The sequence below is a fragment of the Tenebrio molitor genome, chromosome 5 (genome assembly GCF_963966145.1).
Source record: "Tenebrio molitor chromosome 5, icTenMoli1.1, whole genome shotgun sequence".
Taxonomy (NCBI): Eukaryota; Metazoa; Arthropoda; class Insecta; order Coleoptera; family Tenebrionidae; genus Tenebrio; species Tenebrio molitor.
Window position 1 is genome coordinate 20,382,120 of NC_091050.1, and position 26,751 is coordinate 20,408,870.

The 26,751-nt window shown below is 34.2% G+C and overlaps 1 protein-coding gene and 2 long non-coding RNA genes across 6 annotated transcripts; 1 reads left to right on the forward strand and 2 right to left on the reverse strand.

The window, feature by feature from the left end:
• Positions 1 to 891: 891 nt before the first annotated feature.
• LOC138131361 (uncharacterized) lies at positions 892 to 4,012 on the reverse strand. The gene is made up of 3 exons (XR_011159790.1): positions 3,003 to 4,012; positions 2,559 to 2,950; positions 892 to 2,501 (listed from the first exon to the last, which is right to left on the reverse strand). It is a non-coding gene; the product is annotated as an uncharacterized lncRNA (long non-coding RNA).
• Positions 4,013 to 10,223: 6,211 nt separating this feature from the next.
• LOC138130719 (uncharacterized) lies at positions 10,224 to 25,647 on the forward strand. Of its 2 annotated transcripts, none has more exons than XM_069047344.1 (4): positions 10,224 to 10,370; positions 22,896 to 22,968; positions 23,291 to 23,359; positions 23,448 to 25,646. In XM_069047344.1, the coding sequence occupies exons 2-4, from the start codon at positions 22,900 to 22,902 to the stop codon at positions 25,518 to 25,520; spliced, it is 2,211 nt and encodes a 736-aa protein (XP_068903445.1). In that variant the 5' UTR covers positions 10,224 to 10,370; positions 22,896 to 22,899; the 3' UTR covers positions 25,521 to 25,646. The 2 variants fall into 2 exon arrangements, with proteins under 2 accessions (XP_068903445.1, XP_068903444.1); XM_069047343.1 differs by lacking the exon at positions 10,224 to 10,370 and adding an exon at positions 22,576 to 22,845 and having other exon boundaries at positions 23,448 to 25,647.
• LOC138130721 (uncharacterized) lies at positions 12,813 to 13,797 on the reverse strand. Of its 3 annotated transcripts, XR_011159635.1 has the most exons (3): positions 13,480 to 13,797; positions 13,101 to 13,423; positions 12,813 to 13,046 (listed from the first exon to the last, which is right to left on the reverse strand). It is a non-coding gene; the product is annotated as an uncharacterized lncRNA (long non-coding RNA). The 3 variants fall into 3 exon arrangements; XR_011159634.1 differs by having other exon boundaries at positions 12,813 to 13,423; XR_011159636.1 differs by having other exon boundaries at positions 12,813 to 13,439.
• Positions 25,648 to 26,751: the final 1,104 nt, after the last annotated feature.

Below are 26,751 nucleotides of genomic sequence, written 5' to 3' on the forward strand. Positions count from 1 at the left end.
AAACCTTTAGTTTCAGAGCACCTACGAGTACCTATATCGTAAAATCTCCCTCGATTACATTTGAGGTTATATCAATAATTTTCTTTCATTAACATGGTTCATAACTAATTTTTCTCCTTGTGTTAGAGGTCGTCCAGATCCTTGCTTTCGGAAACTTATTTTACTTTTTATTTTAAAATTGTAATTGTGGCTTCAGTATCGCAAGCGCCTTCACGTCGAAATGGCTGACATACTACAATTGACATTTTACGTTGCCAACCTAATAACCACAGAACACCTAATAACCATCAAATAATTAGTGGCTCATACCAACATGACAATACTTTGACAGTTGTTTTAAAAAAAATAACCTGTGATATTAACTTTACCGATAATAAATGTCACCAAGGCGCAAAGTTTGGAACTGTTGGAAGATCATGTTTCACGGAAAGATTAAAGCACATTATAAAATGTTGAGCATTATTTGTAAGGACAAGCACATGTATCAGGTACAGGCTATAAATCAGCATTTTGAGAAAAATTTGCAACAAAAGTATAACATAAAACACGAGTAACATGACACAAAGTTGACAGCTGACAGCAGAGACAATTTTTTTAGTCAAGGTCATCTAGGGATTTCTAGGGATTTTTAATTCTTCAGTCTAGGGATATCTAAAAATATCATCTGGCAACACTGCTCCACGGTCTCCTCTAAGTAAATTTGATTCCAAGGTCATCCTATACAGTTTCCACCCCCTGGTGTGGGGCACGGTATAGGGGGGTGAATCAACATAGGACGTATCATGGCCTACTAAATCTGAACTGCGCTGCGCTTATTACGGCCGTAACAAAACTCGGATTTTCAATGGAGCAATTGATTCCGCTAACCTCAAAAAATTTACCCAAGGTTGGTAGAGATATTTTCATATTTGATGGCGGAAACAAAAGACTGAGAAATGTCACAAATTTGTATTGTCAGTGTCAAATTTCTCAAAGACGTTCGTGATTTCAACAGAAATGCAGCAAATTGGCAATAAGAAAGTTATTAATCGTCGAACTAGAGACATAATTTGTAATACGTTTGATTATATGAGAATAACTTTTCCTTTTGAAGGACTGACAAAAATTGGTTTCCTTAGAATTTATTTTTTCAATCTCTTTAGCGAAAATTTAAATTTACCTAGACATTCCTTTTTACGGCGTTTATGAGAAATTTGACACTGACAATACAATTTTGTGACATTTCTCAGTCTTTTGTTTCCGCCACCAAATATGAAAGTACCTCTAGAATTAACTAATTTGTACAGGGTTATTCTAAATGATTGTAGTCGAAGTAGGCGTGAAAACTGAATGTAAAATTTATGGTTGCCGCTCCACATAAAAAAATCATCAAAATGATGAGTTAAATTGGGTGCAAAACAACTCAATATTTTTAAAATTGATTGTAGAACAACTCAATATTTCTGGATTCAATCGTTAATTTAACAAAAATAAATAAAATCCTCATCACCGCACTTTTCACCTAAAAAATGACAGTGACAGCGACACAACTGACAGTTCACATGAGAGCGGCAAAAACGTAATAACATGGGCAGGGCCTACTTCGACTATAATCATTTAGAATAACCCTGTAGATGTTAAATATTTTTCACCGGTTTTTCTGCCGGACGGCAAAACAACCAGCCGGTGAAACAACCGTCCGTGTGCAAGAGGCCTAAAGGCCGACTTGTTTTTGTTCGTTATAAAATTTATTTTTTCAAATTTTGACATACAGGGTGTCCCAAAAATAGCGTACTAACGGTGCACTACGGTGTAGAACAGACTACCGTAAACGTCAGAAAAATGTTTAAAAAATTCTATTGGACTTAATTGCTGATTTGGCGGTCCTTGAACTGGCAATTAACAGGAAAATTATTTTGAAATATATGTATTAAATTCGCATGACAGCTACCTCTAATCGTAGATATTATCACAAAGTACAAGATTACTCACTACCAATATCTAATCCTGCACAATAGTGAATTTAGAAGTTTTGGAAATCGAAAAAAATATTTTAAATCCACTACGGTAACATTGCAAGGTAATGATGTACGAGTACATCTTTGTTTACATTGTATTACCGTTAATAATAAAAATAATAATAATTTATTTTTTTGTCTGAAATTTTTTTTTCCATATTTTTTTCGTGTAGGTATACAGAGTGATCAACAAGAAACCAAATCAAGAGTGCTACCTCATCTTTTGTTTTATCGAAACGTATTTCTAACATGGATCAGACACTTTTATTTACTTGCTGTGCACACTGGTTTTGTTGGTTGCCTACCTCTCAAAAATCTATTATTAATTGCCTTTATAAATTTTTTGTAATTCATGAATAATAGATTTAAAAGAAAGTTATAATTAATTATTATTTTTTATTGATAACGGAAAAAACACAGTTACACAAAATTCCTTCATAAGGCACAATCTTTAGTTACATTTTAAAAATAATTATTTTTCACAATTCTTTGTTTTGTTGTTTTCTGTAAGAAAAGGGCAAAAGTTATTATTCTCTAATTTTTGGGTAATTGCGAACTTACTCGTATCTTTTCTAGCAGTGTTTAAAACATTTAAATTACTCCAAGGTCAAAAAAGAAGTTATCACAAAAACTGCTCAAAATGTTCTCCATTGTGGTCCAGACAGAATCAAACTCGCCTCTCATAATTTCAAAAACCCTTATGAAACTGTCAATTTGTTTAACGTAATGTGTGGGTTTTATTTCTTGCAACACACAAAGGGAAACAAATTAATATCCTTTTTAAAAATTTTCTGATAAGTGCCATACTGCCATAACACAATTTAACTTGTTGTCTTAAACGCCTTATGGAAGTTGATGGATGTTCCTTGATAATTTATTGAACATTTTGCACCATTTCTAAAATTTGAACTAAGGACTGACCTGACTTCTTCTTAATGATGGATTATGATTTGCTAAAATTAGGCACTATAATTTTAAGACATTGATAAACTTGATAACCAATACCATCAGGTTCGGACATCTGGCTTGAAATTCTTCGGTGTAAGGGGGTACAAAGTAATGCCAGTCTTCATTTTCTTGTTTCACCCTCTTTCGAAAATAATCTAATAAAAATGCCTTCTCTTTAATGGTAAAACCCATTTTACAAATTATTCTGGGATAATTATTGCTTACAACTTCAATAAACGTCTGTAAACTTTGCCGAAATCGAAGATTTGTTTTTTAGGTTAAATCACTTAAATTGTCAACAACTACAACCTTGAATTTTGAAATGTGACATTTCAACGAAGCATCTCCGTACCAGTGGCGTCGCGTTTGGCAATAAAGATGATAATTTACTTACTCTTACAAATGTAAAATGTTGCTCTTGTTAATCTTATAAATTGTTTCCCTTATCTTGTAATAATAATAAAATGCACAATTATAATTCCAACGTCTAAAATTCATAAGGTATCATTTTTTATTAAGTAGCGTTTGAGACCATAAATTGTCTACGCCCATGTTGTGACCGCTTATGTGCATATGATTTTGCTACGACGTGACCGATAATTTGCAACGGTTGCTTTGATTTGGATTCTTGTTGATCACTCTGTATAGTCCTACAGAAACTCTAGTGGAATTTGGCTTTGGTTGTAAATTTATGCTTGTCACTTGAAAAATAGAATTTTATGCTGCAGCAATAAATCCTACTGATAAATGCTAATGAGGGTTGTCAGTTTGGGGTTTGCAATGTTAGCTTCAGGCAGGGATGTTACAGGTAGTGGTAGTTGTATTTATGACAACATTTATTACTTGATAATAAAATCTTGTTCTTCGGTTGTTGTTGTTATATTTACAACCAAAGCCGAATTCCACTAGAGTTTCTGTAGGACTATACTAGGTGTTCCCTCACTAGAATAGAGCCCAAAAAGCCACCCAATAAACTTCAGGGAGCTTATAAACCTTGGGTTCTATTCGAACACTCAAAATTTCTGGATTGATTTTACGTCACGAGTTACTTTTCCCCCCTCCCCCCATTTTTCAACCAGACAACCTTCTATACAAATTAGTCAATTCTACCAACCTTGGGTAAATTTTTTGAGGTTAGCGAAATCAATTGCTCCACTGAAAATCCGAGTTTTGTTACGGCCGTAATAAGCGCAGCGCAGTTCAGATTTAGTAGGCCATGATACGTCCTATGTTGATTCACCCCCCTACACCCCACCGTGCCCTACACACAGACAATTAAACTATAGTTAGACTGTCAAGTGGGATTACATTTTCGGGGATGCGCTCAAGTGGCGCTGCCCGAGCGTTAGGCCAAACTAATGTATAACAAATTGCATATCTGACTAGTTTCTGTATAACTAGTTGCCTATTTGATTTAAATTGATACTTACTTGTATTTAAAAAAAATATATGTATTAGAAACGACTAATTAAGTTTTAAACATTTTAATAGAAATTCTAACATATACAACAAATTAGTAGTTTATTAAACGAGTTCGTGTGTAAATTGGGATTTTTTTGGCATGAGTGGGCTAGTTTAAAACGCGAGTGAAATGGAATTGAAGTGTAGTTCTAAATGTTCAATAATTTGATTTTGCGGTAACTTTTTAAAATTTCTGGAGATATTTTTAGAATCACGCAAAAAATTTTCTAATTTTGAAATTGTTTTTCGCTGATTTCGGTCCATATAATATGTTTTTCTACCTTTTGAAGTAAGACTACTAACTTTCTTGCATTCAAGTAGTTGCAACACACTAGAAGATTTTGTTGGGTGTCTATTTTGAGCCTTGGGCATAACAAGAGGGATTAGATTCTCTACAGTAGGATTTTCAGTAATCGTAGAATTTTCAATTTTTTCAGCTGGTTTAACATTCTTCATTGAAGTTTGTTTATCTTCATGAAGAAAAATCGACGGCAGGGCGTATTTATGGAGTGTTTTTGAGTATTTGTAAAAAAGTTGTTGCTAAAATGTTTCTCGCAAATAAAGGCATTATCTGTTTTGAAGGGTCGTGCAACATTTAAAGCTTCTATCCATCGTTTCCTTTGTTCTTCTAATTTTGGAAATTAAAAAACATGTTTATTTTTTATCCCCGATCTTATAAAATCAGCGACAGTTGTTTACAAAGCATTTATGTCTAATTTTTCCCATATCCAAATAAATAAAATAAAAATTGCGATCTGAAAAACCATATTTCGTACTTTTTCAAAAAGAAAACAATAACTTACCAAATAAAAGATAACGAAAAATTATTTCAAGATACTGGTTTGGAGTAACTTATTTTGTAGAACAATTTATAGAATTTATTGATGAAACGTTGACAGAAAGTAGAAAATTCAAAATTACTATACTAAGAACAACGTAACATTTTATCTGCCCCGCCCATTTCATTTTCTTAGTTACTATGGCGGACAAAAAATTTTGAACGATCAAATTTTGGCATATCAAAAATTGTCATTGTAAGCTTTACTGTTATTATGACGTTTATAAATTACATCGAAAAATTGACGGTTTGAAGTAAACGTCTATCAAGTTTATTATAATAATTTAGTGATACAATGCCAGCCGTATCTGATTTTACTAAAGCCAAAATAGTAACCCTTCACCAGAGGGGTATGTCGTATGGGCAAATTTCGACGAATTTAGGGTTATCGAAGGGCACTATCCATGCCATAAGGCGGAAGTGGGAACACACTGGGACGGTGGTTCGGCGTCCAGGTTCTGGAAGAAGGCGGGTGTCTTCCGTGGAACAGAACGAGCACCCCCGAACTATCACCGAAATCTGTGCCTGTCCATGAGGAATAGATTGCTCTTGGTTGTACAACAAAATGGAGCAATGATCAAATATTGACTTCTTCAGTTTTATTTGTAATTTTTTTTTTTTTATTTTAAACTTTTAATTTTAAGTTTAATAAATAAATGTTATAATTTGTTAGTATTGTGGATTGATCTGTACTTTGAATTTTTTGATATTTGCATACCAAAATACAATCTGTTGGGACGTTCTGTCTTGAGATAAATAGAACTAAATTTGGTTTCATCTATGATGAAGACATTCCTGATTTTGTGTTGATGCTAAACCTCTAAGAACTAGATAGTAGTCCAGTCAAATAAGGCGAAAAAAGGGGTGAACCTCGGAATGAAAGATAATAAGCTACAAACTTGTATAAATCTTTGTTTCGACATTTTATAAGTTGGCTCAAAAGTCTCATAGAATCTCGTGTACGCGAGTCAAGATATTGAAGGTCAAAGGTCGCAAAAATCGGTTTTTTGTAAATATCTTGTTTCCCTTGCTCTAAATGACATTTGGAGTTATTACAAAAGTTGTAGAGCATAGAATTCTCTACAAATTTGGTCTTAAGGAATATTTGATACATTTAACCGTTCTTGAGATAGAGCGCTAAGAGTGGGGAGCGTTAAGCCGTATGATGATAACGCTAGGTAACTATGGACTCCAATACATAGTACGATTTATAAAGTTAATTACTTACTAAAAATATTATAATATAAAGAAACCTTAATTATTTACTAATTGATATAGGTATTATATTAATAGATACCTATGTATTATTCATAAAAATCAGACATCCTTCTAATAATATTTAGGTACTTAATTTATTATTAATATGGAATAGTTTAAATAGGTACATTTTAATTATATTTTTATCTATCATAGTTATATTTTAAGTAGCAAAGAAATTAAGTATTTTTTCTTTGAAATGTGTAAACTCTTGAATACCTAGGTATATTACTATCAATTATTAAAATGTTTGAAAAACATTTCAATTTGGATCAATCAGCTCAAGTATTTCAGCAAGAAAACTGTCCTCTAGAAACATTTTTGAAAATGGGGTACGTGTCTTTTTAGCAATGTATAATGCTCCAAAATCAGAACACAATATTGACAATTTTCGATATACGCAATTCATCAAATCAACAAGACTCAACAAACCGATGCAGTTATCATCTCTTCCACCTACAAATGCAGCAGCTCAATCATGTCATCAGGAATGGGGGTGGATATTGCAAAATGACATCCTGGAACCGACAACAACATTATTACCACTTGCACCAGAAGAACTGCTCTATAGAATATCTTGCAATTGCAAGAAAGGCTGTGGTTCGAGTTGCGGATGTAGAAAATTAGGCTTGCAATGCTCCTCAGTTTGTGGTCAGTGTAATGGACAAGCATGCCTCATTGTTTCATCATATCTAGATGATCTTAAAGTAGAAAGTGAATATGCCAGAATATAACAAACAACGAGGATGATGATAATGAATTGGAAATTCAAGTTGAGCGACCAGAAAAGGAAGACGGTGACGAACAAGAGGAATATTAAGCTGCATGCTTGCTATTAATAATAAAAATAACAGAAAAAATTCCCCTCACATTTAAACTTGAATCGTAATAGATTTACGCTAATCTCTTAATTAAAATGTAGTTAAACTATTTCATTGTAATATCTTATTATTAATATAAATGAAGTCAATATTACTAAGCAGATTTATGAATAATACCTACCATTAATATCTAGAAATATGATATATTAATTAGTAAATAACTAAGGTTTCTTCATAATTATAATATTTTTAGTAAATAATTAGCTTTACAAATCGTAGTATCTAATATGTAATGAAGCCTAGCGTTATCACACATACGGGTAAACGTTCCCCACTCTTTGCGCTCTATCTCAAGAACGGTTAAATGTATAAAATATTGCTTAAGACCAAATTTATAGAGAATTTCATGCTCTACAACTTTTCTAATAACTCCAAATGTCATTTAGAGCGAAGGAAACGAGATATTTACAAAAAACCGATTTTTGCAACCTTTGACCTTCAATATCTTGACTCGCGTACACGAGATTCTATGAGACTTTTGAGCCAACTTATAAAATGTCAAAACAAAGGTTTATACAAATTTGCAGCTTATTATCTTTCATTCCGAGGTTGAATCCCTATTTGACTGGACTATAGGTATATATACGTATATATACGTATATATATATACGTATCTACGTTCTACACCACTCGGTAGCCTAGGGGCTACAGCGACTTTCGCAATTTCGACGGCAAAGACGAAACGATTAAGATTCATCCACGTTCACCATTCGTGAGCCGAGATAGGCACACCAATTTTTTGTGTTAATCTATATATGATTGACTAATCTGTCACTGGTGACATGACAAAAAAGGCAAAAATAAAAAATAAGGTTAGTTGACCATAAAGCCAGTTTTACATTTATATGTCAAAGGAATAACAAGTCGTTCAAAATTTTTTGTCCGCCATAGTACCAATCAAATAGGTTGTTAAGACGATCTGATTTACACGGTAAAAATTTCTGACATTCGAATTGTCTTAATGGCATTTTATTTTTTAGAACCTAAAACAATAATTGTGGACTTGACAGCAAAATTCTAACCTTAACTTTTTTACGTGGCAAATGTGATGAAAAGTTGTACAGATTGAATCTGGCTTTGATTCTGATTGGTCAATTTTAGTGGGCGGAGCAGATAAAAAGTTATAACGGCAATACTATAATGACATTATTAATTAATTTTCAAATCGACGTCTTTTTTAAACGGAAATTCCTGATCGGATTAACGAGTAAATTCGGTAATTTAGTTTGGCCTAACGCTAGTGCAGCGCTAGTGTTGTCAGTGTCTCCATTGTTTTATATGGGTTTTCAAAGTCTTAATTTTGTTGATATTCTGTGGCCCTACACCCAAGGGCGTAGCAAAGGGGGGGGCCAGGTGGGCCCGGCCCACCCCAGAATCCTTCTGGCCCACCCCAGAAAAAAAGTAAAACACATCAGAAACAAGATACATCTGCAATATCTATCTATCATCTGTCTGTGATTTAAAATCTGGCCCACCCCAACAAAAAATCATTGCTACGCCCTTGCCTACACCTTAGACAGTTTCACAGTTACGAGTGTAACTGAGGCGTATGTGTCTCAGATTACAACTTGATTAGACTTGACCGACTTGACGATTGATTTACAAAAAGTTAGGTTGTGGTTTTTCACTTGTCATCTCGTCACTGTCACTATGTTCAATTGAATGATTGTGAGTTTTTGAAATATTGTCGAATTATGACACTTATCAGAATTGTTTTTTTATTTTTGACACTTTTGTTTCCTAAGAGATGGATTTCGCAAAAATATCGAATTACACAATCGAAATTTACTTTGTCCTATTTTATTTTGGTCAACGACTGTACATTCGACCAATTTGAATAAAAAATGACACTGACAGTGCTGATGTCAGGTGAACGGATAATGTGTTTCTTTTATTTTTAGTGTTTTTTTCATCAATAATTTAACCCAATATAAAATTATTAATTCCAAGGTGAATGGGGCGAGTAAAGGCGAGGGGCACGGGGAATCAATTGTACCTGTGAATTGTACTATATTACAGATCCCTATTTTCGCTCTTCCATTTTGTGTTTTGGTTCTAAGAGACTACTACAGATGGCACCAGAAAACGTTGCACAAATTTATTGAAGAGACAGCCATCTATTTACTTCTTTATCTATGCCCTACACGTGACACGTGCCCTTGCCCTACACCACGGATGATACGGATGTCCCACTCTTTACTTGAAATAAAAACTGCGTTTGCGACGCCATCTATTTTTAGTCCCGAGAAATAATTAGTTAGGAAACACACCACCGAACCCTGTAGGTACCTTTTTCGAATAAAAGTAAAATTTTAAGTTCAATTTACTAATTATTACCACATAAATCTTGATACTTAATAACTAATCCTTAAAAAAATCTTATGATCTTAGGGCATATATACCTATATTCCTTATAAAATCATAAGAATTATTTTTCTAACGATTAATTATAAAGTACCAAGGTTCATGTGGTAATAATGTAGCAACAATGTGTATTAGGACTATTAACTAACAACGCCTATGATTTTTGAAATAATGATTATTACAAACACTGTTTTAATATTATAATAAAATTACACAAATAGTGGCGACTGGCTATTTATCACCGACGTTGGACATCTAGAAGCACGGTCTAGAAGTGGGAGAGTGGGACGCATAACCCGTGCGCATGACCCTTGAGCCAGCTTTTGTTCGCTGAACCAAAACTGCAAGGCCAAACTGTATCTTGACTAAACAATACGTAAGTTTCGTGGACTAGGTATAGATGGAGCTTGCGTCAATTAATGTTCAAGGTCATGTATCTCAGTTATACCCCGTCTCCCTACCCTACACCCTAGATCCTACACTTTTCCCTTGTCACTTGTCAGCAGAGGAGTCGAGGAGTGAAGATTTGAAGAATTACTGTGTGTTTTTGTGTTTCTGTGCTCTAACTGTGTGATTTTGGGTTGTACTAGACGTTGTTGTCCATCTTTTCTGTTTTTGAACTAGGTATGTGTTTGCGGCACTTTTATTATTTCTGTTTCGCGCGAAATGTATTTTTCAGACGACCACTGTGAAATATGGCACATTTCACACGGTTTTTCTTTAGTGAAAATTTAAAATTGCAAACGATTTCAACACGAACACGAACGAACAGCCTAACCGTGTACAATGAAAAATTTGAGAAATCTGATTGGCCGACAGCTGTGTGTTTTTATATTGTACACGGGCCGATGATTAACGATATCTATCTCCGCGCAACGGCATAATTATTTTGTCCGCAGCTCTGCCGAATGATATTTGAAGTTTGAAGGGATGCCGAATATTAGCGTTTTTTTTTTTGTGGTCGTCGGAAAAATATCGTTCACTAAAACGTTAATGTTAACCTTAGATCTAATTACATGTATAGTCCATTTTTTTATTATAGTCCGATGAGCTTAGTCTGAATCAAGAAGTCGACATGACCTGCGTCTGCTTTCGACATTTGACAGCAGTGCATGGTTCTACCAATATTTGAAAATTTATTTAGGCAACATGAGACAGATATTGTGTTCTTTCGTGCTTTCTTGGTCTTTCTGCAAATTCATTCCTCCGTTTTAATTTTATCTTTCAAAAAACCGCTCCCTTCAAAACGCTTTTGATAACTATTTACATATCAACTAATAGGTCAGATATATTAAAAATTGTTGAAAACAGCACTAAACAACCGCGTTTAGACTGTCTTTCTTTCTTCCTACATTTTGTTTTGGCAACGCCATGAACACAAAACAACTCTCTATGAATTAGTTTACCCCCTTACCTGTTAACTTGCAGTCTTGCAAGTTTTCGCGCAATTCCAATATTATTTTTGCAATTTACAAATTCTGTAAAAGGATCTGTCCACATGCTTTTCGTTGGCATCATTCGGAGGACATTTCAAGCAAAATTAAACAAAATTATCACAAATAACGTGGTTAAAACGTAACCTAAAAATTTGACGTCGCTAGTGGAATAAACGTACAATTCGCGTCTTGCTCTAATCGTACATGCTAAAGCGAGATGCATAGTGAGACACGCTTAATACAATACGTACAAGAATTCCATAGTTTGTTTACATTATGTTGAAAAGAGATAGCAATATGACAGTTATTCTGCTTTTTAATTGATACATCGGACTATAATTAGAAAATGGACTATATTTCAGTACTTTTTATAAACTATTTCCGTTGGCTAATGTTAGAATGTAACGTTAAGAATCCAGAACATTTCTAGAACAATAACATGCAATATCATGCAACATTAATTTTCATCATAACGTCATTGTGAACGGTCCACAATGAAATACATGTAATTTTGAATTTCTAGATCTAACGTTAACATTAACGTTTTAACATCGACGTAACATTAACGCCATTGTGTATGGGCCTTAAGTCATGGATGCTAAAGTTTCTCATAAAGTTTAATTCACATTGGAATAATTAGTGTTGAAATTAGCAAGTGAAAACGCAGAAATTAGTACAGTTAGTAGTATTCACAATGAAAAATTAAGCAAAGTAATCAAAGCCAGTAGATACATATAAAGTACCGACACGGGTGACAGCTTCGGATGACAGCACCACTAACGATTAGAATTCCGCTCGAGGCGCTACAATCGCGAATTTATCACATTGACGCTCGAAATTTAAAAAGTCCATTTGAAAATTATTCAGCAATAATGCCGTCTTGTTGTGCCCTTAATTGCAAAAGCTTTTCTGGAGTAAGCTTTTACCGAATAAAAGCCGATATAAGGCTTGGATTCTAAATATTGGACGAAGAAAATTATCTGAAAACGTTCGACTTTGCGAAGTTAGTATTTTCATACAAGAGCATTCATATCTTTAAATTTCATACATACATAGTTTAATAAATTTCGTCTATTTTTAGAAACATTTTACCTTTGATCAGTTTGAAGGGAGATCTGACAAAAAGGTGCTGAGATGGAATGCGATTCCAACATATGTATTTTTTTAATATGTGAATCTGTCTTTTTCAATCATCGTTCCGTTTTGCAACAAAAAGACATTAAAATACTCCGTGAAAATCAAAGGCAAAATTTAAAAATAGCTTAAGTAGCGACATCTGTTGTCGGACCCATCGCTACTGTTGCTGTCAGTGTCACTAAATGCATGACCAACTTCATTCATATTCGCTTCGCTTCTATATGGCCGTCTCAATTTAGCAAAAATTTGTTCCCGCAAAGTAGTCCATGAAACGTGCATCATGTGTCGCCATCTTCCGTCAAGTTGACAACTTATTCATTCTAAAGTTTAAATAAATTCAGGACTATTAAGTTGTTTTTTTAACAAAATGGGCAGAAAGTGTTTTATTTGTGGAAATTTGAAGCCTTTTTTCCAATTTCCAAGCGATTCTGATCAGAGAAACAAATGGCTAAAGTCTCTTAAAAGATCTTGTAGTATTTTTTGAATAATAAAATTTCTTATAGAAGGTAGTTTATTAAATGGTATTATAGATCTCAACAAAATTACAGATCATCTTCAAAAAAAGTGACACTCACTAAAGATGCTGTTCCATTCGTATTTGTAGGAATTCAGATCCAAAATATACAACATGCAAAATGTTTTCTTTGGTTATTTTAGAACCCTGTTGTTGTTTGTACGAATTCATATCCTGACCCAGTCCCCAGATGAAAATGAACCTGCTTCTTCCCTGCAAAACAATACATATACAATACATATTTGACAAAGTTATCTTTTATGTCACTTTTATCCACCATCATACTAGGATCTTTGTTAAGATTAATAGCCCTTCAAAATCAGAGTCAATTGCTGTATCCCAGTGATTCATTTTTAGGCATTATTGAGAATTGCGAATATAGTACAAAAACTGTTAGGTACCATTTCTACAATATAAGAAATCATGTACTCATTTGAATGACTTGCTGTATGATCACCTCCTTCAAAATTCAGCGTTTTCCTGTGCAGACCACAAAGCCGTATGCAGTATGCAATGTTATTATTAAAACAGCTGCGAAACCAGTCCTTAGTAATATTTTTGTAGAATAAATGGATTCTTTGAAGACTAAGCTTGAACAGTAAACCACTGGACTGAAAAGTTTTGAAGTTATAAATAGTGCTCTTACCTTTAAAAATGTGTTTTGTTAGTGTTGTCAGAGGTGTTGTCATCTAGAGTTAAATTAAACCCAACATTTTCGTCTTCGTGTTTTTTTTTAATTGGCTGATAACAGTAATAACATAAAAATGAGGCCATTGACCTTGACGTTAATTAATTGACGTTAATGTCAAATTCAGTTAATGTTTAGTTTGTTTGGTTGTTTGTGGAGGAGATGTCGCTAGTAGATGTCCATCAAATGGGAACATTTGATTGCATGTAAAATTCAAAATTGAAACGGCCATATAGAAGCGAAGCGGATATGAATGAAGTTGGTCATGCTAAATGTCACCCGTGTCGGTACTTTATATTATCTACTGGCTTTGAAAGTAATCAAAGCCAGTCGATTAATAAAGTACCGACACGATTTGACGTTTCCATAAAAGGCAACCGTAACGATATTTTCGCTGCAAGAGGCGCTGATATCGCTATTTTGACTGGCTTTGGTGAACATTTGTTCACCAAAGTCCATGGATTTATTAGTAATAATTTGTAATTTATTAGTAATAATTAGTAATTTATTACTAATAAATCCATGCCAAAGCCAGTCAAAATAGCGATATCAGCGCCTCTTGTAGCGAAAAAATCGTTACGGTTGCCTTTTATCTAAACGTCAAATCGTGTCGGTACTTTATTAATCGACTGGCTTTGAAAGTAATTAGTGGGAACCGCCATCTGTTATTACACAGGGATATTGATGCATTACAGGGAACTGCTACGCTAAATTGCTAAAAATTTGGAACTATTTGGACTACAAGGCAGCAAGGGTATTACACATGGTTTTGTACTGTTTGTAAATGTTAAAGTAAGTTGCAATGGACGAGAAATTTATACATTTATGTTATGTTTGACGACACTTTGACATGTAAAACAAAAATTTCAAATTGCGCATGCGCAAAGTTAGAAGTATACAAACTTTTCCGTAACGTACAAAATATCGTGCGTACAAAGTAGACGTACTAATTACAAGCATTGTGAATGCGTCCATGCAAACGCACTTGTTATACTTCTCGTGTTAATTGAGAGTACTAATTTTACGTACTAATTATTCCAATGTGAATGAAACTTAAGCCTTGTCCTGCCCTTCATTTGAAATTTTGTACCTACATACTTCTGGGACTGAACTGAAGCCTGTACAGCACTCACGGAAAGTTTTATTTTAGATTAGAATTTACCGAAAAAACACCCACCACTGCTTCTACAATTGTGTATTCTTCGTTCTTGCGTTTCCATTATCTCCATGATTTTTAATTAATTTTTTTATTTTGTTGAAAGCCTTTAAAATATGCTGGTTCGTCTGCTTGCTTATTGATGCTTTACTCGGATTTGGAAATTCATTCATTTTGGCAGTGACAATAATTTTTTTTATTTTTATTAAAAATTTTTTGTTTGACAAAGAAGCCATCGATTTCATTAATGTCATCGGAAACCGACTTATCGCGGAATCAGGCGATTCAAAATCAAAGAAATTCCTTTTCGAGAGGATTTCCCTTGCCATTCAACGTGGAAACGCTGCAAGCATTTGGGGCACTTTTCCAGATTCCGCAATATTATCGGAAATTTTTGTATTATAAAACAAAAATGTTATGTAATTATGTTATTAATATAAAGTTATCTTAATTTTTGACAATTTAAATCATTGCCAACTGTCTAATTGATACCTTAATCAACACATTGGCGTACGTACGTCATTTTGACATTTTACGTATTCATAAATTGTGTCAAATGGCGAGGACGCCTATGTTTATGTCAACTATCACATTAAAAAGCAGAATAACCAACAATAATATTACCAACCTATGAAAAAAAGTCACATTCATTTAAAATCACCCGGTACTATTGCGAGGAAAAAAAGTGGGACATCAAATTTCTGTCAGTTTTGAAAAATTCGATGTAGTTCAAGCTTTATTGTCATTTTGGCTTTAATTATTGTCATAGAAATTTGACACTATTCTAGCTGACAGTTTTTATTTTATACTTCTATTTTCCTTTTCCAAGTGCCCTCTTCTTTTGATAAAGGTAAATTTTGATTGGGACTTTTAAATAAATATTCACTACGTGCTTATTTACACTCATTCCCTACAACCTACAACACTTAATGACAAGCGTCAATCAATTCAAAATAGTGTTAGAAACAGATAAGGGTCATTTCACATTAAAATTCAAGACAGTGATGTTGATGTCCCACTTTTTTTGCTCGCAATAGTACGGGGTGATCAAGAAGGACTGTTTAAGTTGGTAATGCTGAATTTTATTTTTAAATGGTACAACTGGAGTAACTTCCGGTTGTTGACGGCTTCACACTGACAGCCGCATCAGTGACAAGTCAAATTTGACATTTCAAATTAAATTACACATGCTGGTGAATCGTCCCAGAGAAGAGTTAATTTATATTTAGAGCAAAATGGGGAGCACTTCGAGAATTTCCTTTAGTTAATTTTTAGATCATGATTCCGAATTCCAACTTTGATTTCTTTTTGCCGTTATTTTTACTCTCATAACCTACAATTTTGTCGTTATTACTACGTCACATCTGTCAAATAAACCCACAAAATATATCTGGTTGCAGTGTTGTAAATAGCCGAGTAAAAAAATGTTCTTAATTGTATTGTCAACTTAAACAGTCCTTCTTGATCACCCGGTATATTCTTGCAAGAAAAACTAACTACAAAAAATTAATTCTGTTGGGTTGGTATTAACTACGTCATCATTTCGCATTGATAACGTGCATCGATTGATTCAGTGTTTTGACAAGAAGTGTTCTGTGCTTTTGACTTAAACCATGGCCAGCTCCATTAAACCTATGATTATCGTCATCCAAATTTCGCTTTTAATTTGGCCTTGATATTATCATTGGAATCGTTTTGTGTTTATTTTCTTGTTATAAGTATTTGGAATTTCCTTGTTTCATTTATGAAAAGTGTATTATTTGTCTTGGGGTTATCTCTGCTGTGGGTGAAAACCATGTCAAAATTATGTAACGCATAACCTCAGAATAAAGTAATGACGGTTTCACATGTTTACTAAATTTTTTGACATAACATAAAGCTCACTTTAGAGAATCAACGCTTACCGCGATGCCACTTATTGTGAATTATACGGGGTGATCAAGAAGGACTGTTTAAGTTGGTAACACTGGATCGTATTTTAAATCAGGGGGGTGAAACTGGCATTGGCAAAATGGCAGCGGAAAATGTGTGGGTGCCACCGGCGGGGCGCGGAGCGAGAGGGGGAATTTTGAATAAACCGCGCAGGCAAATGTCATTCTTGTCATCTAGTGACTCTTGTGAGCTTGCGCCTTTGCGAGTTTGCGAACTAGCATCCATCTTGTGTGATGTGTTGTGTGTTTCGTTTTGGGTTATGCCAAGGATGCTTGGCAAATTTCCCGAAAGTTTTCGTTTAGATTAGTGCGGATTAGTGCCATACTTGATATGTAAACTGTGTAAACTAAAGTTTTTCAGTCGTGGGAGTTGTTAGCCGAAAGAAGTATTCTTGTAAATATACAGAATCCATCAACTGGTGCATGGGAAATTTGTGAACATCATTTTGAGGCAATAGTTTTGGGAATGAAAGAAAGGATCGTTTAAACACCGGTTCTGTACCAAAACCTTACGACCATTCTGCAAATGAAGATTTTGTAGTTGTTGATGTCATCAGTCTACAACATTGACCGCGGTTTGCAAAGGTTTGGATCAAAAACCTTCCTCACATTCTCAAGATGGTGAAATAATGGACAGCATTTCCAGTTTTCATCTTCAAGACCATAATTATTGTGGAACAGGTGAAAGTGAAGTTTTGACAAACAAGCGTAAATTCGCGAGTAGAAGTATTCCGCAGTATCCGAGGGATATTAAGACTGAAATGTAAATAGTACTGTGATTTGTTTTTTACTTTTTTCAAGTGAATGTTAATTTGTTGTTTATCTGTTTTCTTGAATTTTTAGAGTTTTATCTTGTTACATTTTTTTCTTATTTGTGTCGGTTTTTCGTTCAATATATAACTAATAAATATATATGTGTTTAATTTTATTTTCCTACTATTAAAATTGTTAAGATTTTAAAGTGAAAAAGTATATTTGGTTTTTTTAAAACCAAATTTACTTTTTACACTTTAATATCTTGACAACTAAAAAAAACTTATATCTGAAAAAGGGAGCACTATAAAGACTGTTGCGTTCAAATTTTTCCCGCGGTCATTTAGTTTGCCACTGGACTACCAGGAGCGCTGTATTTTCCGTTGCCAACCTTTAACATAGGGAAATCAGTTCTTATCTTAGGTGTTCTGTGTTTTAAATCGTATAACAGGAGTAACTTCCGGTTGTTGGTGGCTTCTCGTTGTTAATGCTATACCTATATCGGATATTTGTAAAATAAACCAACAAAACATATCCAGTTGCAGTGTTATAAATAACCCAATTAAAAAATTTTCTTAATTGTACTGCCAACTTAAACAGTCCTTCTTGATCACCCCGTACTATATGTTATGGCCAGCCCAAATGTCGAAAAAAAGTAAACCAAATGACAAGTCGATGATGGAGATAAAGTGGCGATATCTAGTGAAATTTAGAATAACCACACATCTAAAAAGTTAAATATCAGATTATGTTATATGCCATTTCATTGTCAAAAACTGTCAGTTTATACTTTTATGACACTATGGCAGGAACATGAAAAATTAGTTAGCGTCTTAGAACCTCGAATTCTGTAATTCTTGCATCGTTTTACTCCGAAATGATCAAGTTCGACGACGAAATTCCGATTCGGAGCGGTTTTGCTGTGATTTTTCATACTTGAGTGTGTAGAAACGTATTTTAAAGGAAAGTTAGCGTCTTAAAACCTTGATTTCTGTAATTCTTGCATCGTTTTACCCCGAAATGTTCAAGGTCCACGACGAAATTCCGATTCGTTGCGGGTTTGCTGTGATTCTTCATATTTGCGTGTGTAAAAACGTACATATTTAAAGGAAATTTAGCGTCTTAGAACCTCGAATTCTGTAATTCTTGCATCGTTTTACTCTGAAATGATCAAGTTCCACGACGAAAAAGTATAAACTGACAGTTTTTGACAATGAAATGGCATATAACATAACCTGATATTTAACTTTTTAAATGTGTGGTTATTCTAAATTTCACTAGATATCGCCACTTCATCTCCATCATCATAGACAAAATAAACTATATAGAACGCAAACTCCCTATTAAATTTGTGGTTCCATGGCCTACTAAATCTGAACTGCGCTGCGCTTATTACGGCCGTAACAAAGCTCGGATTTTCAATAGAGCAATTAATTCCGCTAACCTCAAAAAATTTACCCTTAACCAACTCCATCTGTTAGCGAAATGGAAAAGAAAAATGTAATTTGAATTGAAATTATCCAATCACAATCACATAACGTGTTTATTTTGTTAGGTTAACACTTTCTATTTTGTCATTTTGACGCAATAGTTATTTGGATCAAAAGTCCAGAAAATGATATTTTGCGAGTGTGAGTGATATTGCGTAGCCGAGGCGGTTCAGCCGAGGCGAAGCAACACGAGCACTCGCAAAACATTTTCTGGACGTGTAATCCACAAAATTTTTCATGCCGACAAATTTAAATCATTTTTAAAAAATAAAAAATTTGTTTCACAAGCGGAATCGAACCCGCGACCCTCGCGTCCCTGAGCCTAAACAGAGTCTGTTGGCTATATTTCAATGCTGCTTGGCCACGGTCACTTTTGTAAGTACTAGGCCGGGAATTTTACGTTCCCGGCGGATTTTGAATCATGCAAAACCGTCGATAACGGCCGGCGGCATGAAAAATAAATTTTCAAGAATACGTTTCATGAACGTAAGAATACCTAATAATTACAATAATCAAATTATGAAACATAATATATAGTGTTGTGAGGTCCGGTAATTGACTTTGTCAATGACCCATTTGACCGGTCAATAATTGTCGATGACTTGACAAATTTGACCAGTCATTTTTAAAATTTAAATTTCCCGCTTATAATGTTGAAGATTATAGGATATAATGACTGTTTGACCGATGAGATGAGGTTATGTTGGGTTGTCTGATTTCATTTACGTAGCTGCTGACAATGAAGAAATGGATTATGACAATGAAACATCTAAAACTTTAATAAAGATCATTGATTATTAAGCTTTTTATCTATTAGGAAGAAGTGGTTTTTGTGTTGACATACAATATATTTTTATTTTCATAAAATACTTACCTACTTTTTTAAATTCTAAACGAATGTTTAAGTATTTTAAAAGATACTAAAAAACTGAAAATACACACACAGTTGTGTTGAAAGTTTTAAAGCGTTTTAAATTAACAAGAAGTTCAAATTCAAGCAAGTATGTTAAAGAAAAAACAAAGTATAACTTCAAACAATTCAAACTTAACCTCACTTACACAATTTTAGAACAATAATTTATCAATATCAATAAATCTAGATAATAAAAAAATGGAATTAAGAACCATTATTTGGTATTAAAATAATCCTTGACATTGAAAGAATCATTTTGTGATGTTTAACTAGTTCCTACTTTTTGACCAATAATGACTGGTAATTGACCGATCAAGGACCGGTCAACTTTGACCAAAAATAAATGACCGGTCATTTATCCATCACTAATAAAGGGTGTTTTTTTAAATTTGGCGTCGAAGTAGGCGGTGGAGAGTCGATTGAGAGCTCACCACTCGTGTAAAAGCGTAAGATTTAAACAGCTGATCCGTGATCCGTAACCTGTATAGTACGTTCACAATCGACAGTTCAACGCCTACTTCGACGCCAAATTTAAAAAAACACCCGTTATATACATATATAAAATGGACTTGCAAAATCTGAAAATGGATAGAGCACAGTAGAAAAATTAAAAGTAAAACTATCTATCTGCAGGAAGAGAATACCTTTCTCGTAAGTTTATAATTTTAAAACCTTCCTACTTGTGAGTTTATTCTGAATGGATTTCGTTTTTATGTAATCTGTTTTTTTTTAAACAAATGTTTAAAGTTGGTTTCATTACTAATTGGATAATAACTTTACAAATTTTATCTTTGTGTTTATCACAGGTAAATATGAAATTCTGTATTAAATTGGATGCAAAGTAGTAACCAGTGGTTGCCAAGGATTTTTTGGAATTAAATACCTATGATAAAATTTGTGTGGTAATATTAGCCAAGTTTTTTAAAAGCCCCACAAATTTACAGATCCCACGGTCGACGGTCTTGAAGCCAAACTAATCGTAACAAGGAGTTGCTGTAGATAATAAAGAAGAGACATGTATCACAGTGAAATGTTTCATTTAGTTTTTTTACATATAATTTTATCAATTTTGGATTTGGTTTGGAGATTGCTGGGAATTTGAAAATAACTGTTGTTATTTTCTCCACATGCAACGCACTATTTTCCCATGTTAGTACTTCAACCTTGATGAAATTCAAGGAAATTTAAATAATTGTGGCAATTTAGTTGATTTGTGGTTTAATATCTTTAAAGAGATGGCGCTAGTTAAGGGTAGATTTTTTGAGGTTAGCCGAATCAATCATTCAGCTAGTTTGTTACGGCCATGGATTTATTAGTACTGGATACGGCGTACAACCATCATAGTTGCACAAGACGCACCATCTATTTCTGTCGCTCTCAACGCATTATCTGGGTATTAGCACTATCCTTTAGCGAGTCCCCCGACTCTGATTGGTATAAATTCTCAATCTATCAATTATTTATTACTCTCCTGTCATTCGTGTCATCTTTTTTCTAATCTGTTTCTCTGAAGTTTGCATAGTTCGAGAGTATTTGAACCGTCAACTCTATCAAGTATTATTGTTTTAGAACTTGAACATATTAAGAATGACTAATTCGTCTAAAGCCTTTTTCACTCTAATGTGAAACACTGACATTCGTAGTGTATTTATTTCCCTTTGCTCGTCAACATGTTGGATCATATTTACATGTCGTTTTGCTTTTCGAGGGCTACTAAAATGCTCTACTGTTACATCTGCATTATATCTCGAATCTACTGATTGAATAGCCGTAGTTTTATTTTCTAACAATTTTTAAAAATAGGTAAGTAAGTTATGAAAGAGAAATTAAATATTTAAGTTTTATACGCTCTACCTTTGTTGCCACTACAATGTTCTTCTGCGAAATTGAGATTAAAGGGGGCATTAGGTGTGGTAGGAAAATTCAGGTATTGTGAAGATACTTATACAAACCCTTTTTAAAATTTTGCATGGTTTTTTACATTCATCCTAATCAGAATTCTGAAAATGTTTTGAACAAATAACCGCATCGTTTGCAACTTTGATTGTCTCTTCCACACTGATATCCATTTGTTTCTTAAGGTTTTTTTTGGAAAACTGAAATCATTTTTTCACCCAGGTCTTCGGTATTTGTAAAGAATCGTCTATTTTAGGTACATACCAGTGAAAAGATAAGTCTTGTCTTGAAGAACTATAAGGAGTAGAACAAATTCTGCAGGTTTTCATTATTGCAATTATTCTATTTTACGAATTCAGAAAGTTTTATGACAGTTCAGACCACAGGTTCAGACTTTTGAATTAATTTCAAACTTCAAAATTGACATTTGCGAAACATCAAAACGACATACGTATTGTAATAACAAAGAGAAACATATTTTAATACAGGTTAGAATGAAATGGGGGAAGGTACCGAAGTCTGTGATATGCTTTTTCAAAGTCGACATACTATTCCGGACACGGAATCTTGGCCATAAGTGACATTTAACTGACAAATATGTGTGAACTGGCTTTTATTGAATATAACCAAACTTTTGACTCAAATATTGCAATTTCTTTGCTTTTTTGATGTCAGAATAAAAACTTCAAAGTGATTTTTAATAATTGTCATTTATTAATGACACTAATGATTGGTTTACATTATTTTTTTTAGAAATGCCAAAAAAATGTTGGCCAAGATTCCGTGTCCGGAATAGTACAATTATCACTGAAAATTGAAAACTGACAAGTGACGCACAGTTGATTGTTTTTCGCTCGCTCCACAAAAAATCTCGACTCCCATGATTTTAGCTTACCGTGTCGTTTGTAGACGATTTGCGCTGATCTGCGAACGATTTTCGCTTGTGCTGCGTTACGATTTTACCGTGTCGCATGAAACTAATTATTCACTGCCCGGGAATAAAATGTATGTAGTGCGCCTAAAGAAGTTTTCACTTAAAAAAATCTGCTGGTCATGCTTAAACTGATTTCCACTACCGCCAGCGATACTAGTCTCACTCATGTTAAGCCAAAGACTAAGGTTAAGCATCGACATGTTAAGAAGCTTGCGGCACAGTCAACTAAGCCACCAACGCCTATTACGATGGTACAATCATTTATAATGACCCTGTATACTACTATGATCTGTGTTTGCAGCTTGATGTCTTCACCTGATTGTAAACGGAAGAAGCTGGCAGACGACGTCAGTTCAGTTGCAAAGATGTCGAATGTAAGTTTACATTTATTCCAATTTTTTACGTATAGTTTTCCCATTTATAATTTGGTTTTACTACCAGCCCTGTTATCAGGGAGTTAAATACCCCGACAATAGGCAACTACCGCCATAAATCCTAGGACTGTAAAAGAAGGTCGGTTGTCTGTTGTCTGACTAGGCTACAATATCTTCACGTCTATTGCCAAAACCACAACCCCAGCCCCTAATAATTATAATTGCACTGCCATAAAACCAAATTACAAATGGGATCACTACACCACTTACCTACATTATTCTCCAGTTCAAGTAATTGACTTTTGTTTGTTTTCGCATGCAGGTTTCACCAACAAAAAACTGGGAAACTCAAACTGACAATGTAACAATCACAGAATCCGCTTCCAACGAGGTAACTTTATCTATCAACATAAAATTTTCAACTCTGCTCCCTAATGCTTGTGCTAATTGGTAACTGTAATGCTTCTTTTCTTTCACAGCGATCTGTCATCGACCTAAACGCTCAGAGCTTTGAAGATGTTGCCAGCTTGGACGGATTTGTGGATAAAACAATGCTCACAGAGGAATTACTACAGGAACCAACCTACGCCATGATATTTGCACCATCAAAATTTGGCAAAACTGTAAACCTTAGTATGATTCGTTTATTCTGCGACATCGAAGATAAAAATACAAAGACAAAAGAAGATGTTACAAAGGACCCAACAATGGAGGAACTACGATCAAATCCCTCAAAGAACATGAAAGTGTTTCTTAGGCAGTTTGCGGACACACAATATGAAGAATGTTTGATCTTGAAACAAGAAAACTTTGTCATCCAACATTTTGGGCGTCATCCAGTGGTTTTCTTCAATTTCAAGGACTGTAATGTCAAAAATGAGTCAGGAGCAATATTTTATTGTGCTATGAAAGTGAGGGATGGTTATTTGGAAAACGATTATCTTAAAAATAGTAAAGAATTTCAATCTGGTGATCCGGAACATGTCCATTTAAAACAAACATGTACAAACTGGCTTAGCTACAGTGATGATAAAGTTGAGAGTCTCTCTGTGATGGAAGTGATTTTTGGTTTGCAGGATTTGATTAAGAGCTTGAGGATACATTGGGGGAGGGACCCAGTGTTATTGGTAGATGAAATTGACAAGCCTGGTATAGCCGCCATGGAACATGGGGTTTCTGAAAGTCAAGTACGTAAGATAGGAATTACTATCACTAATGTGCTATCTTCGATTTTGAAGTCAGCAGATAAACAGTTAAAACTTCAAGCTGCCTTGCTCACTGGCATTTGCAAACTTGAATATTCTACGCTGTCACCTATGGACAAAACAGTGGCGGTATACTTCTTGAGTGACCGTAGATTTTCTAAATATTACGGGTTGACTGGTGGAGAGGTTGATTCTTTAGTGAGGAAATTCTATGGCCCACAGGGAGATGCTGAGATCAAGAAGATAATTAGCCACATTAACGCAAACTACAGTGGCTATAATGAGCCTTCCTATTATGGTAAAAAATACTGCTTATTCTCCGTCCTTAACTACATAAGAGAGATAAATAAGGATAAGAACAAGGTCAATTTGTGTTTTTGGACGGACGGAGGTTTTTTGACTGGAAAACTGCCAATACTCAAGAATTATGAGGTTATTATGATTGCTCTTCACAAACTGTTGTATGGTGATTCTGGTACCATTGCAATACGATATAAATCGGCAATAAATGTTGAACATCTTCTCGGACTGTATCGTGAGGAAATGGACCTGTACCCAAATGGAATTTTCAACTTTTTCTTACAACGAGGTTATTTGGCAGTAATAGAATTTGAAGGGAGAGAGACGATACATGTAAGAATCCCAAATCTCGAAATTAAAAATATTTACCATCAGATGTTGGAGGATTACCATAACGAGCTTCCAGAAGCTATTAAGTCAAAATTTACTTCTTGCGGACAGATCTTCAAGTCACTACCCACGCAAGACTCTACAGAGTTTCAGGAAAATCTAGAAAAACTCTGTGAAGACTTGAAATGTATTTTTAGATCTAAGCAGTGTAAGAGTGAAGGTTCAATATGCAGCCAGATATTGGCAATCTTGAAGCTTCATACTGACTATGAGAACTGTGAGATGGAACATCGAGTAAGATATTATTTGGGTGAATATGACAGTCGAATTTATGCCAACATTGATGTTTGGGGGCGTTGTGGCAACTTCGCCGTGATCTTTGAAGTTAAATACAATTTTGATGCTAGAAGTGAACCGGGCAAAATTGGATCTAAGGCAAAAAGCTCCCTTGCTGCTGCAGAAAATATAGTTAAACTTCTACCTCATAAATTCAACTCAGAACACCGTTGGAGCCGGAAAGCTGGCCACAAACTTTTAAAGATGCTGAAATTTAATAAAATTGAGCACTACGTTCTTGTAGCTCTGGCTGTGGATGGTGATTATACTACTCATATGCTTGTTTTTCGAGATACGGACGATTGGAAAAATGTAATTCAAGTTAATCCTGAAAATCATGTTGCGGAAATAATATCAACTGAGCTAAAAAAAAGTTGCTGATGTCTGATAAATGATAATAGAACTGGTGAGAATGTTGTTAATATGTTGAGGCTTAAACTGAGTTATTTACTGATAAGATTTTGCATTCTCTTCATTCATTAAATTTATTTTGTGAAAAAAGAGCATTTTTTGTGTTTGCCTTTGCTTGTTGCACTATCCTATCCCTCCGCCATCCGGCGGCACGGCAATTTTGTCGGAGTACATACACTATTACGGATATTACTATCAAGTAATAGTGCAGTGCTTATCAACATAATTACCGGCGTCTCGCCTCCGCATTTTGACTTTGTTGTGTATTATGTTCTGTGTCAATGTTAAGGAATTTCCGCAAGATATGACATGAGTACCAATAATATACCTTTTTGAATTTCAACTACCAATTTGTTCTCTAAATCCAGAATTTTTAAATTTTTAAAAAGAGATTGCGGTACTATTCCCGTTGCTGAAATTATAAGTGGTAAAATAGAAATTTTTTCTAAACTCCAAAGATTTCTCATAGCAACGGAGAGCTCTAAATATTTATTAATTTTTGTGTTATATGTCTGTGTTATATTATGGGAATTTGGAACAGCTATATCTAAAAGATATGCTTGCTTTTGTTGCACTATTATTGATGTATTCATGCGGATGTTGAATATAATTGTGAAAATTAATCAGTGTATTGACCAAAGCTGTCTTGAAAGAGGAGATGCTGTAAGAATAGATCGGATTGTAGTCGGAACGAAAACGAGAAATGTTTTGCACTTTTTTTATTAACTTGGGAAATATTGGTTTGGAAATTTTAGATCTTTTATCGATTCTTATTCATTACACTCAATTGATTTGGTGCATTGGTGCAGTATCTAATGACAAGGAATTTTGGGGTTTCAAAGAAATTAGGGATTTTAATATGGTTCTGATTTTTTTTGTTCGTTTCATTGCCTTTTTGGGTTGTTTTACTAGGTTTTTAAAGTGCTTAATTGTACTAAGTAGTCTAGAACAAATATTTTGCCGTGAAAAGCAATAGTAGATACTTATTGGATCTTCTGAGTTTGCAATCGTTCCACCTGGAACCGGTGAAATATTCAGACAACAAGACTCCTGATATACAGCGTGGAACAAAAGTATCAAATATTGGCTGTAACTTTTTAATTTCACAATTTATGAAAAAATGTTTAATATAAAAGTTGATTGGTGTATTATCCTGCATCATCTGGTCTTTCTAGTTTGTTCCTATCTTGTTTTGTTTCGC